At 42.0% G+C, this 13,012-nt stretch overlaps 1 protein-coding gene across 1 annotated transcript in view; it reads right to left on the bottom strand.

The window, feature by feature from the left end:
• Positions 1-269: 269 nt before the first annotated feature.
• Positions 270-13,012, bottom strand: part of LOC125882777 (thyrotropin-releasing hormone-degrading ectoenzyme-like) — a 275,288-nt gene continuing 262,545 nt past the window's right edge. The window contains exons 20-22 of the mRNA XM_049566632.1: positions 12,535-12,675; positions 12,359-12,440; positions 270-6,840 (exon numbers count right to left, since the gene is read on the bottom strand). Of these exons, the coding sequence (XP_049422589.1) occupies positions 6,688-6,840; positions 12,359-12,440; positions 12,535-12,675 (376 nt within the window). The 3' untranslated portion in view covers positions 270-6,687. The remainder of the gene's footprint in view (positions 6,841-12,358; positions 12,441-12,534; positions 12,676-13,012) is intronic.

Genomic DNA, 13,012 nt, shown 5'->3' with positions numbered 1-13,012 from the left:
AACAGAGGCGCCATCACAAAAAACACATTCATATAAAACACTTGTTATCAGTTGGTGACATCGTATCTTGAGAATGTTGTAATTTAGTCTGACGGGAAACAACTCCAGAACTCAGGGGCCGCCTACGACTGTTTATTCTCACCATCTTCCTTAGTGACAGAATTTGCTGTCAGTTGTCATGGAAATAATCCGGTAGTCGTCATGTTGTCACAAAGATTGGTTCACAGGTAATTAACTTGAAACTGAATCACACACAAGGTTAACCATTTTAATATCATCCAATCAGAAAACACAGGAAACCACAGCAGTGCAAACAGGAAGTAGGATTAAACTCAACTCTGCGACTTCCTGTTTCCCTCATATTTTGGTCCCAAGTCATCATCATCATCATCATCATCGTCGTCGTCATTATGATCACAGTCATCATGAACACAATCTTCGTCTCCTTCAACATCTTCAAATCACATTTTAAGTTTAAATATCGTTTGTTTATTGTACACGTGTGCTTCATGTCTGTAAACCGAATCTCCCTGACAGGACAATAAAGGTTCGAAATGCATTGAATAATTAGCATAGTAATTATGATAATACTAATTAGCTTTGTCACATCATCAACAATTATCATTACCAACTCAACCACCATCATCAGATCCGCCATCGTCCTGATCATAATCATAATAACTTTAATTATCACAATTTTAATCACCATGACAGGCACAACAGTCATTGCCGCCACCACCGCTGCTGCAACCTTCATCATCGTCTTCGTCACACACACACACGCACGCACACCCCCGCACCCCCACCCACACACACACACACACTGGACACACAGTGTATAGAAGCAGGCAGGCCCATTAATTCATATATGGCTCAATTATTAACATCAAAGCCGGATCTAGCAGAAGAGGAGTAACTTCAGAGAGTCTGTTCGACAGGACGGAGGTTCATGGCACCGACCCTTCAGAAGTTCATCAACATTTTATTCATTAAAGTCCTTTTCCAAAGATTTACCTGGACTGTGGAGTTGCCCCCAAAAACAAACACAGGTGTCCAGCTTTTTGATTCCAAGACACAGTTCAGTCTCACGTTAATATCATTTACATTTAAAATCTGAGGGGGGAAGGGGAGGGACGTCCACACCCTGGAGAATCCATCCGGCTGTAAAATCAGACTTATAAGCCGTAGAATCCATCCAACACTGCAGAGCCCGTTAAACTGTACAATCCATACTGCAGGAACACTGTGACTTCGTCAGATCCTCTGCTACAGATTTGTTGTATTTTCCAGAGAGATTCGTCACATCGAAGATTCCATTGTCCCGTCAAATATGTCGAACTGTGGAGTTGTCACTCAGTATGGCTGTAAGTCGTTTCATTGTCGCATTGTCAACGCTGTAGTTTCCATCGTGCCATAAAATCCATCAAAGAACAGATAACACTGAAGAATCCATCGCACCGTAAAGCCTCAAAGGTCAGTCAGGCTCTGGATTTAATTCATACATCACTCTGTGAAATTTACAACACTGCTGACGGGTAAGATTTTAGGTTACACTGTGAATCCCATCACGCCACAAAATCCATCACACTGCAGAGTCTGTCTTTTTTTTTAAACCCCATCCAACACAAGCTGTAAAAGCCCACTGATAATAAGTTTGAATCTGTCATTAAAAACACCACATCGTCTGCATATAAAGACACTCAACATAAACTCAATTGTCTTGTCTACCATTTTTCTCTCCCCAGTTTTACCATCCTCCTTCCTAAAACCATTTAAACATCCATCTGGGGACCAAACAAACAAACAAAAAGGATTTATTGAAAGCTGATTGGCTAAAAAAATATCTTTGTGTTGTGACTTTAGTTTGTGTCCAGCAGCCAAGGCCGATGTGCCTCCTCTTTTAAACAACTTCATGGTTTTGTGCTTTTTTCTGAAACGAATGAGATCTGCTGAGTTTTTATTTGGTCAGAGTTTAAATCTCTAAAGTCAGTTCAAAGTCAGTCCACTGTCAGATTCATCGTCCCTCGACTCCTCTGAGTCTGACACAAAGACAGATTCTCATCCATCTGTCACTTCCTTTATTCTCTTATTCCCTCTCAGGAGTTACTGTCAGGGTTTACGAGGTCGAGTGAGTTCATTGGCTGACAGATTTCAGGTGGGCGGAGTTTGGGGAAACTATTTTAACATGAGCTGTGTCAAAGTAGTTCATTATTTTTGTTCACTGTCATTTTACTGTCTGAATTCTGAATGTACAATATGTAGTTTGTAGTGTCATAACTTCCCACAATTACACTGGAATTGCAGTGTTTAGAGAATGAGAAGTTTGACTACAAATCCCATGATGCACGGCTTTGTCTATGCTGATAACAGATACATATATTAACCATCTGACATGAAACTTTGATTGGTCTCCGCCATCTTAATTTGCCACAACATTTACACCTAAATCAGAAAATGGGTGAACGAAGTGACGTTAGAACAAAGCTTGATGTCCTGAATCATGTGACCTACACTTTCTAACTGATGAAATAAAGCGCTGCAGGGACGACTTCTGTAGACTGACACAAAGGTTAGCGTCACCCTAATTCCCTCATCAAAAAGCCAACGGGATAAATAAAAGACATTCTGATTCTGAACGTCTGCCTCTCTGGGCACCACACTCACGTGTGTGCGAGACCGTGAGACATGGGCACCGCCTTCACGTGTGTTCACGTGCTTTCGCTGGTCTCGCACGCAAGCGAGAGAGAGGCAGTCAGAGCTACAGGCTACAATGAGGCTAAAAACAGAGTTCAAATGAGGTTTTTCCAAACAACTTTTTATGTCGGGGCTTCAGGACACTTGGATCACTACGGACGAGCAGTATGGAGATATTTTGTGGTTTCAATGATGTGTTTTTGGACGTTTGAATCTGGGGCGCCGTCAGCCTCCATTAGGTGGAGTTGTGTTGCTACCTCCTCTCCCCTTGGATCTCTGCAAGTGATGTGAGGACTCTAAAACTTCACCTGAGCCTCCCTCGGCATATGGGTGAGTAGATAATGGCTGAATTTTCATTTTTGGCTGCACTATCCCTTTGAGTCACGATACAATGTTGATTTTAAATATGCTGCAATATGCTGAGTATAGCGATAACATATATTGCAACTGTCCCCAACGGAAAACTGTGTCACGTCTCTTTTATCTAATAAGTTAAAGTTTTCAGTCTGTTCATCTCACTGCAGACATTTTTTTTGCATTGATTATATTGATGATATTGATTATATCATTCATATTTGTCATATTAGTCATTTATATCATAAAAGAGTCAATTGGCCTTGTGTGATCATACGATACTGCCACACAAAAATATCACGACACTATGCTGTATCCATTATTTCCCCACCCCCAGTTATAACGTGTCTCAACTGTGTGTCACATAGAGACGCCAAAGGGTGCCCTGTGCGTCACTATGAGACGCCGAGGGGCGGGACAAAGCGTCAGACTTACGAGTGAGAACAGGTTGAAGGCTAACAAGAGCAACTGGCAAATGAAAACTGGAACTGTCACACATTTTGTTTCCGTTCCAAACTCTGTTGATCTAAATGTGAAGAACGTCAGATTCAGTCTCTGCTGCACCTGAGCTTTATCCCTTCATACCTTTAATGTGAGAACCCATTTGTGTCTGGTTAATTTGTTTTCACTCTGAGCCTTTGAAAAGCATTTTTAGCTCTGCGGTTCAAACACAACACGGACCACAGCATCACTGCTCTGTAGTGGGAAACTGTTCTCCTCCATGTGGCGCTCTCTGTGGTTTAGAGTGAAAATTTTGAAGTTATTATGAGCTTTTATATTCAAAGTACATTTCTGAAGCGAGGCCCCACCAAAGCCTCCCAGACCCGCTGATATTTTCCAAACTGCTGGAGTTTTTGATCCTGAAAAAACAAAGCTGCTCTTTAAATTCACGCTGAAGCAGTCTGAGTGTTGTGGGGAGTTAATGAGTCTGAATGAGTCCTCTGAGTGCTGTGATCAGAGGACACCGAGTCCATGTTGTGTTAATTACATCTCTGTTCAATGATCGACATGCAGCTGAATGCTGGTTAATCTGCCTTTTAATGTCAGCCGGTTTAATGTAGCGAACACAGGAAGGTCCGATTTAAACTGTTCAGGGTCTCTGGTTAGTGAAGACTTTGGATTGAAGCCAAGCGGAGCTGAAAACACCAGTTTCATCTTTAGACAGCCAATCAAGAGGCAGAAAATTACAGATCGGAATATTTATCCATCCTGTCACAGACGGTGCCTGTTCCTTTAAGAGCAAGACATTTGGCCTGGATGTTTTCCCTGATTTCAGGTCAGTTTCAGGGTCAAATTAGACAGTCAAAGGTTCTGGTCTGATCTGGATCTGATTTTCAGATCATTAGCTCGGACATGAGAAGCTGTCAGACGGAGGTGATGGAGATGAGGGAGTGTCTGACATCTGTGTCTCCTGAACAAACATCTACCTTCATGTGATGTCACATCACAACATTAACCTTCAGTGTCTCATGTTTGTCAGGAAAGCTCCACAGTCTTTTAATTATCGTTGGTTATTTTGTCGTTAACAGAAAACTGCCTGAAAACACAACTTTGCTTTTTAAGTCAATAAACCAACCATTACCTACTGCTGGAATATGTTTGGTGGGGTTTATCCTTTTGCATCGAACTGACGCTGTACCTATGGCGAAGGCACTACAAATTCATGTACCTTACACTGTAGCCTGATGCGCTGCTCCCCCAAAAATGACACCATGTGTTGTGGCGACGCAGACCTCCTGTTTATTTCTGTACAATAAAGCCTCCACACACTGTGTGTGATTTATCCTGGCTGAAATATGAGCAGAGGAAAACTCCACTAGCTGCTAGGCTAATTTATACAATGTAAAATGCCATAGGCTTGTGCTAATAACGTTAGCATGTTGTATTTGTTTGGAAAACATGTTTAGTATAAGACAGTTGTTTTGTCAGTGAACCTTGTGAGTTGTAATGGAGCTGAATTTTATAACATTACCTTTGTTAAATGTTGCTGTTGTCCCTGGCTTCATATGAGTAGAGGAAAACTCCGCTAGCAGCTAGGCTAATTTATACAATGTAAAATGCCATAGGCTTGTGCTAATAACATTAGCATGTTGTATTTGTAGTTATAATGAAGTCAATTTGTGTACTTGTGTTTGATGTTGTCACTATTAAGAAATGTTTATTGTGTGTTTTGAATCAGTCAAACTTTACTGCCAACTAGTGTTCTGGAGGTGTAACTGCAGAGTGACACAGACACATTGGCAACTAATTTTTTTGCAGATCAAATACTGAATGTGTTTCATAGATTTTAACTTTTACTACTGAAGTAGAAATGCTTAAAGACATACTGTGTAACTTTTCCACATTAAATTGTCGAAAAAAAAAACAAGGCCAATGTTTTATATTTTGTTGAGTTTTAAAATTCATCCCAAACGCTTCCAACAAAGTTCAGACCCAGAGCAACATTTTAATCAAGAACACGGTCTGTATCATGTGGTCGCTGTCACCTGTCAGTAGCGTCTAATCCTCTTTGTGTTTTCTGCCATAAGCTGTCTTTAATTGACTTTTTAATCACATTTTTATGATGTACTTTTATATCTTTGCCATTTCATCAGAGGAAGCTCGGCTCCGGTCCCTGCTGTGCCAAACAGTGTCAGAGAAACCTTGATTTTCAGCATGAAACTGGTTTATTACGTGTTTATACTGGTTTAAATCATCAGGGCCATTTGTTTGGAGAGGAGGAGACTTCTGGGAATAATTCAGCTCATGGTTAAAACCTCCTGAACATCTGGATCGCAAGTTATCAGAGAAACGAGCTGAACAAATATTAACAGCCTCTGCCATGCTGAACAGCGTCAGAGAAACACTGATCTTTAACATGAAGCAGCTTCATTGAGTGTGTTTAACGGTTTAAATCAGCTGGTCTGTTTGTTTTAGAGAGGAAGAGATCTCTGTGGATATTTCAGCTCACAGTAAAAACCTCCTGAACATCTGGATCTACGTTATCAGACACAAAAGGTGAGCGCAGATTAGGAGGTGCTGGGCTAACAACCCGTCCACGATGAACCAGAGTGCATCTGAGAAACACAGACTTATAACGTGAATCTGCTTTATTCAGTGTTTTTACTGTTTTGAATCACCGTGTCTGTTTGTTTCAGAGAGGAAGAGACTTCTGAGGATAATTCAGCTCCTGGTAAAAACCTCCTGAACGAGTAACACTGAATCCTAACCTGGAGAAACTGACTGCAGTGACGGGATTGCTCTGTCTTTTGCTATTGTTTTGATTGAGACAGCAGAAAATGACATATTGTCTGTTAAAAGTTTGTTAAATTGTTGTTCAAATCATCTGCTTCTATTTAAACTCAGAAGTTGTTGTGGTTTAGTCACTGGGGAGTTTTGAGGCTAGTTGCTAGCTTGCGATTACCGATTCAGTGATCACTAGCTAACGTGCAGCTTTGAAGAAATATATTTCTGAAACAAAAAACTTTGCAAACAAAATTCTTTAAAAGCAAAACCAGCAGAGAAACACTCAGGTCAGTCTCTCTTCACTCAGTCATTTTTTTTGTAGTATTATCTGACTGCATCTGTTAGCTAGCAGTGCGTTAGCATTGAGTTAGCAGTCAGTTTGCAGTCGCTTCACTCTAGCTAGCTGGTGTAGCGTTAGCCGAGGGTGGGGCTTGGAGGTTTGCGCAGCCACTGGTAGAACTGCCGTCGGTGGAGGCGGTGCCAGCGCACGTTGCCCTCGACGATCTCCAGCGCCCGCGGCAACGCAGGCCCCGCCCCAACGCTGTTGGTCTGGATGAACTCCTTTAACTAAGGAGAGAAAAGATGGGAGAAGGAAAGAGAGATGGAGGGAAGGTGGAATGAAGAGATGATAGAGAAGTTATCAGAAACACCTCTTTGACATCCAGGGAAAAAAGAAAGACAGAAATATTACAGCTCCCAAGAGGTTTAAAAAGAAATGAAACTCCACCTGATAGTGTGAACGCACCTGTCGTCAGTACTGTAGCTAAAAAGGTTTTGTCCGATGATAGAGCTACAAACTGTACCGCAAAGTTAGATGCACACTTCTATAAATATCACCAAAATGAACAAACAACCTTGGTGATGCGACGCCACCAGGCCCCAGAAAAGTTGTTTGGAAAAACCTCATTTGAACTCTGTTTTTAGCCTCATTGTAGCCTGTAGCTGTAACTGCCTCTCTGTGCACTGAGCAAGACCAGCGAAAGCATGTGAACACACATGAACGCGGTGCCCGTGTCTCACGGTCTCACGCAAGACCACAACGTTTTTCCAAACAACTTTTGATGTCGGGGCTTCAGGACACTTGGATCACTACAGATGAGCAGTATGGAGATATTTTGTGGTTTCAATGATGTGTTTTTGGACGTTTGAATCTGGGGCGCCGTCAGCCTCCATTAGGTGGAGTTGTGTTGCTACCTCCTCTCCCCTTGGATCTCTGCAAGTGATGTGAGGACTCTAAAACTTCACCTGAGCCTCCCTCGGCATATGGCTGAGTAGATAATGGCTGAATTTACATTTTTGGCTGCACTATCCCTTTAACCACTGCTCTGATTCATGTCTCTGACTGGCCTCTGGCCATGCTTCATGGGTATTGTAATATTTAGACATGTCCTCCATGCCAAGACAATCAATAAAACATGATTTCTCAGAAGCAAAGTTCAAATAATTAAACAGATGGCCATAAAACAAACCCACAGGGTAGTTCAATTATTTGGTAGAGTCCTGTGTTTCTATGTAAAACAACATCAAAGAAAACCTCCAGAACTCTTGTAGAAAGAGTGTCCACATACTTTTGGACATATTGTAAATCTTATTCCAGCCCAGCGTGTTGGAAATACCCACTGAGTTTCTTGATGTTTTATTAAAAGAAGACTTCCCTTTTTATTGTCAGTCAAAAACACTGCAGAGTTATTAAAGCTAAACTGTCTTTAAAACACAGATAATTAAAGGAGAAACTTTGTTTTAAAGGTTCGTAATGAGAGGTAAAATGTCCAGCATCAAAGCGGAGGCAGCAAAGTGAAACTGTTTAAAGGACGGTAATTAAATGGAAAGTTTTCAGCGTGAGAGGTGAGATACGAAAAGAGAAACTTCTTTTATGGAAAGAGAAACTTTGAACTGCTGAAGGAGGAGAATTAATGTGGTTTTCAAAGTTAAGGACTGAAGAGGAAACTTGGTGTTGTTCAGAGTTTGACAGATTCAGTGGAGCGCAGGAGGAAATCCATCCCTTCAACTGGCTTTAATACAGTACATATCGTTAACTCCTCTCCTTTACTTCACACTCCTCCTTCTCTTCCCTCCTTCTCCTCCTTCTTACTTTCTACGTCTCACCTCTCCTTTTCACCATGACTCATCCATTTTTAAATTTGCTTCGTGGGCAGATCTTTACTTTTCTCTAAAAACACATTGAGCACAGTGCAAATAAAAGAGTCATCGTTCTTTTCATTTCAGAGTTTTTGTATTCAGAGGTCCTGTTTTAATTTGTGATGATACTGTTCAGAGGCTGTGACTGAATGCTGCTGGTTGTTACCATGCCAACAGGAGAGGTACACATCTCAAACAAAATGGTTTCACCACAAAAGTATTCATCACAAAAAATAAATAGAGAAAATTGGAGACAGATTTGAATCCAGGAACGCCCACAGCTCTTTTTCTTTGTGGAAAATGTGAATATTAGAGAAGTGTTTGTTTCCTGTCTCTCATCTAGAGCGTCTCATTGTTCCTCCTGCTTTCATTTCAGTTCTACTTTATACTTTCAGTACAGCATCCTGCGAGTTTCATAAAACCACAACTCTACTGGCAGGAATGGAATTTAATATATATATAACTATGTTTTTTTCCTTTCTGTATAATCACCTGAAAATAAGAATAATTGTGTTTTTGTCACCTCAGAATGTTTATATCTACACAGGGAGCAGGTCCTCGTCTACAGAGTCCGCCATGTTTCTACAGTAGCCCAGAACAGAACAAACCAAACACTGGCTCTAGATCGGGGTGAAGAGGCACCGATTGTGAAATTCTTTTGTTGCTGTTTATATTGTTTTCTTGTTATTTATTCCCTCTTTTGTTTCAGGGACACAAAGAAATACCTGAATAGTTTTAAAGTCATTCAGCCCTTTATTACACGGCACACCTTTGAATGAGCACAAATTCAATTATACACATTTACGAAACAACCTTTAAAATAACCTTTCATATGAACAGCTTTAAAAAACTGCTTCAGAAGTCTTGATACTTTATGTAATCTGTAATATTTCACTCTCTATTATCTATTTTATATTGCTGTGAAAACACCAAAGACTACATTTTACTAACCTGGAAATCCAGATGCCACGCCCCTAGCAAATTCTAATTTGCTAGGGGCGGGGCATCTGACGTCGACGAGCAGAGCCCGCTGAATCGCCATCGGACCAATCAGATCAGTCTATGTGACAGAGGCGGGCTCTGGGCAGGCGTAACATGATGAGGACAGCGCTGCGCCATAAGAGTCGAAAAGTAAACAGCCAAGATGGCAGCTGCCGAAGGACCGCATCCATTCAGTTTAGCTTTGGAAGAAACACTAAGCCAACTACACTTATCTTTCTCCTTGAGAGAGGAACAGGAGACTGCCCTAGAAGCCTTCGCTCCCAGGAAGGACGTTTTTGCCGTCGGGATATGGCAAAAGCATAATATATCAGTTAGCCCCGCTGGTCGGCAAACACATGGGGCTTAGTGCAATGAACGCGTCACCTTGTTTTTTGCTCTGATTGGCCATCGTGCTATCCAACTGCGTGCAGCAGCATTTAATGTGCCTCAGTTAGTGCCGTCCCTTGGGTAGAAAGGGTGTATCGGTGAGGGCCAGACTCAAAATCTTTCTAGATTTGAGTCTGGATTTCCAGGCTAACATTTTACAAGATTACAGTGAACATGTCATGACAGTTTACTTTAGCCCAGTACTGTTTTTTGCTAAATAGAGCCTTAACGCATCATACTGTAACTCAATGCAACCTCTATCAGCTGTTAGTTTCAGCCACCAGCTGCTAACTGCTAACAGCTAAGATTAGAACCAGCCACCAGCCAAATGCTGGTAGAATATGCTGCTAGATTTGTTTCACGCACCACCCCCAAAAAACCCAATGTCGATCTACTGAGTGGCTGGTAGACAAAAAAGTTTCCAATCCTGCTAACTGCTAACGTTAACTAGCTCTCACAGATTTGTTGTTCACAATGTAATATAATCAGGGAGACAATAAGGTGTGTCCTCTGACGCATCAATACAGAGTTTACTGCGTCTTCTTTTCTTCCTAAAGAAGTTCATCCCAAACATGTTTTCTGTTGTCCCTAGGATGGCGGGACGCTGCGCAAAACTGATGTGACACAAAAGAGAAACATTGGCCACCGCCAACGGTGAATATAATCTTGGGGAGTGATCACACCGAGATGAAACGCTAGAAACGCGACGCCAGTAAAACCATTGTTTTCCTATCATACGGCGCGTCTGACAGGCGTTCAAGCGTCTTTTTTAACAGGCATTTTTCCAGCATCTTTTTAGATGCGCCTTATTGTAGACGCTTCTTTTTAGATGCTTCTTTGTAGACGCGCGTAGACGCTGAAAAGTTAAAATATTTTCATTGAAAATATTTCATTTCATAGTTTCATTGAATAAGCGCTTCCAGCGTTTCAAGCGTCTCTGAAGCATCCGCGTCTCTAGTGTCTCATTTCTGTGTGATGGCCCCCTTCGAGTCTGTGTCCACAAAGCGCTTATTTCTCAGCGTCAGTGTCTTTATCTTTTTTCAGATCGCACTGCCTTTTTTGTGTGGTCGCTCCGAGCGCTTTAAGTTGAAAATTTCCGAACTTTTCAGAAAGGTGCCGATGATGTCACTGCTGCTTCTTTAGCTAAGCTACTGTCACAGGGAAGACAGAAAAGCTCAGTTGTGGGAGCAGATCAGCTGGTGGATACTGAGTGATGTGTTTTTATCACCGTTAAAAATGTTGTGTTAACGTAGCATATTGTTAGCTGCCTGGCTAATGTTCGTGTCAACATATTGTTGTCATAGAAAGAAACCCATGCCATGTGGACACAGGTCCTTACTGCTGACAGAGCTATGGCAGTCAACAGGGAGAATACCGGTTGACACCAATGTGCAGCCGATAAATCAGTGCATCCTCTAGATGTTTGGCACATGAGAGAGGTGGCAGTACGTTGCAATCTGCAGCCTCACCACTAGATGTCACTAAATCCTTCAAACTAGAACTTTAAATAAAATCAAAATAAATAAATATGTGTCGTAGGTGTGAAATGAATTACAGCACCAGAGGAACAATTATCACCACTGCTGCTTTGCTCTCTTGAAATAATCAACAGCAGACACCATGATTCCTCTGAAGTCCTGCAGCTGATGCTTCGGTCTCTTAAAGCTGCCACACCAGCAGACACAAAACATTCTGTTGACCACACAAACTCTGTCACCTCTCCTATCGAGGACCTTCTCCTGTCATTCTTCAGTTTTTGCTGGATGTTAAATTCTAGAAGTTCTTCCATTCTGAGAGTCACAGAGGCCACTGTCCTCTTTGAAACCTTCAATGCAGCAGAAATGTTTCTGCAGCCGTCCTCAGATCTCTGCCTCGACACCACCCTGTGTCTGAGCTCTGCAGGCAGCTCCGTCCTCTGCTCTGATACATGCTGCCAGCTGTGAGGCAGGTTTATTCTCCCTGCAGTGTCCCCGGGGCAAGGGGCGCGAGCCAAACGTGACGTCATCGTGTATTTCGCCTGAAGCACAAGTGCTCCACAGGTTGCCGCGGTGCTTCGTCAAAAGCAAATTAAGAAGTGAAACAGTAAATTAAGTTTGATCATCGCAGGGCGGCTGATACGAGGCCGGCAAAATCAAATTATTTATAGGATTATTTATAGGATGTTCATCCTTTCTTTCATTATTATACATTTGTTGTTCCAATTATTTGACTCCTTTCTTAGTTCCTCTCCTGCAGTGAGGAGTTGCGTGTTTGGTCCTCGGTGTTTTGCCGTTAACACCTGTTGACTTGTTGCATCTTTACAGAATATTCTGTTTGTACATCCCCTGAAAGATTCAGGAATCACCTGAGGGTCTGAGTACTTGATATGATATTTGAGTTGTTTCTATCCTGTTTATGCTGTTTCATTATGGGGTGTTGAGTGTTTACTGATGAGTGAAAATACTTTCTGTAAATCCCTGATCTTACCGTTGTTTCTGTGAAGCTCATTAGAGCTGAGGTGAGACGGGTCGTCAGTGGACGGACACTGAATACATTCACCTGTAAATCTGACCTCTGTGATGTGTGTTTGTGTCGTTACCTCATTGAGTTCTCTCTCAGTGTTCAGGAACTCTGTGACTCCACCGATGAGCTTCGAATTCATGAACAGCGCTTCGCCATATCTGAGCAGAGATAGCGAGACAGACAGTCGGTGTTATGAGTGTCTCTGTATGGCACAACATGTGCAAACACTCCTATGTGTGCTGACTGACTCACCGTGCGTTGAGGATATCCCACTTTTCTCTGAAGTACTTCCAGGCGAGGTTTCGACCCTGAGGGTTTCTGCCCACGTGGATGATGACGTCGATCACGTCCTGCTCTGGGACCAGGTCAGAGGTCAAGGACAGGTTCAGTAACCTGGGAGACACAGAGACACAGCCAAGCTCGGTAACCATGGTGAGAGTGATAATGATCACTTTAGATCAGAGGTGAGCGTTGTGGTCTTGGAAAACAAAGTCAGCCTCTACAGCCATTATTAAGAGATTCAGCGAGGCATTCCTGAAATCACGTTAGCATGCTGAGGATTCTCTTAAGCAAAAATTAACATGCTAAAAATTAGCCTGTGGGTCATATTTAAAAAGGTTTACGTAGGCTAGCACGGTAACAAATATTTTTCTACAGCTCATATGCTAATGTTGGCATCCTTAAACATAAACCTGTATGTCCTGAAATATTTTAGTGCACTAATAAACGT

Source organism: Epinephelus fuscoguttatus, linkage group LG22, assembly GCF_011397635.1.
Source record: "Epinephelus fuscoguttatus linkage group LG22, E.fuscoguttatus.final_Chr_v1".
Taxonomy (NCBI): Eukaryota; Metazoa; Chordata; class Actinopteri; order Perciformes; family Serranidae; genus Epinephelus; species Epinephelus fuscoguttatus.
This window is presented reverse-complemented; position numbering and strand designations above follow the sequence as displayed.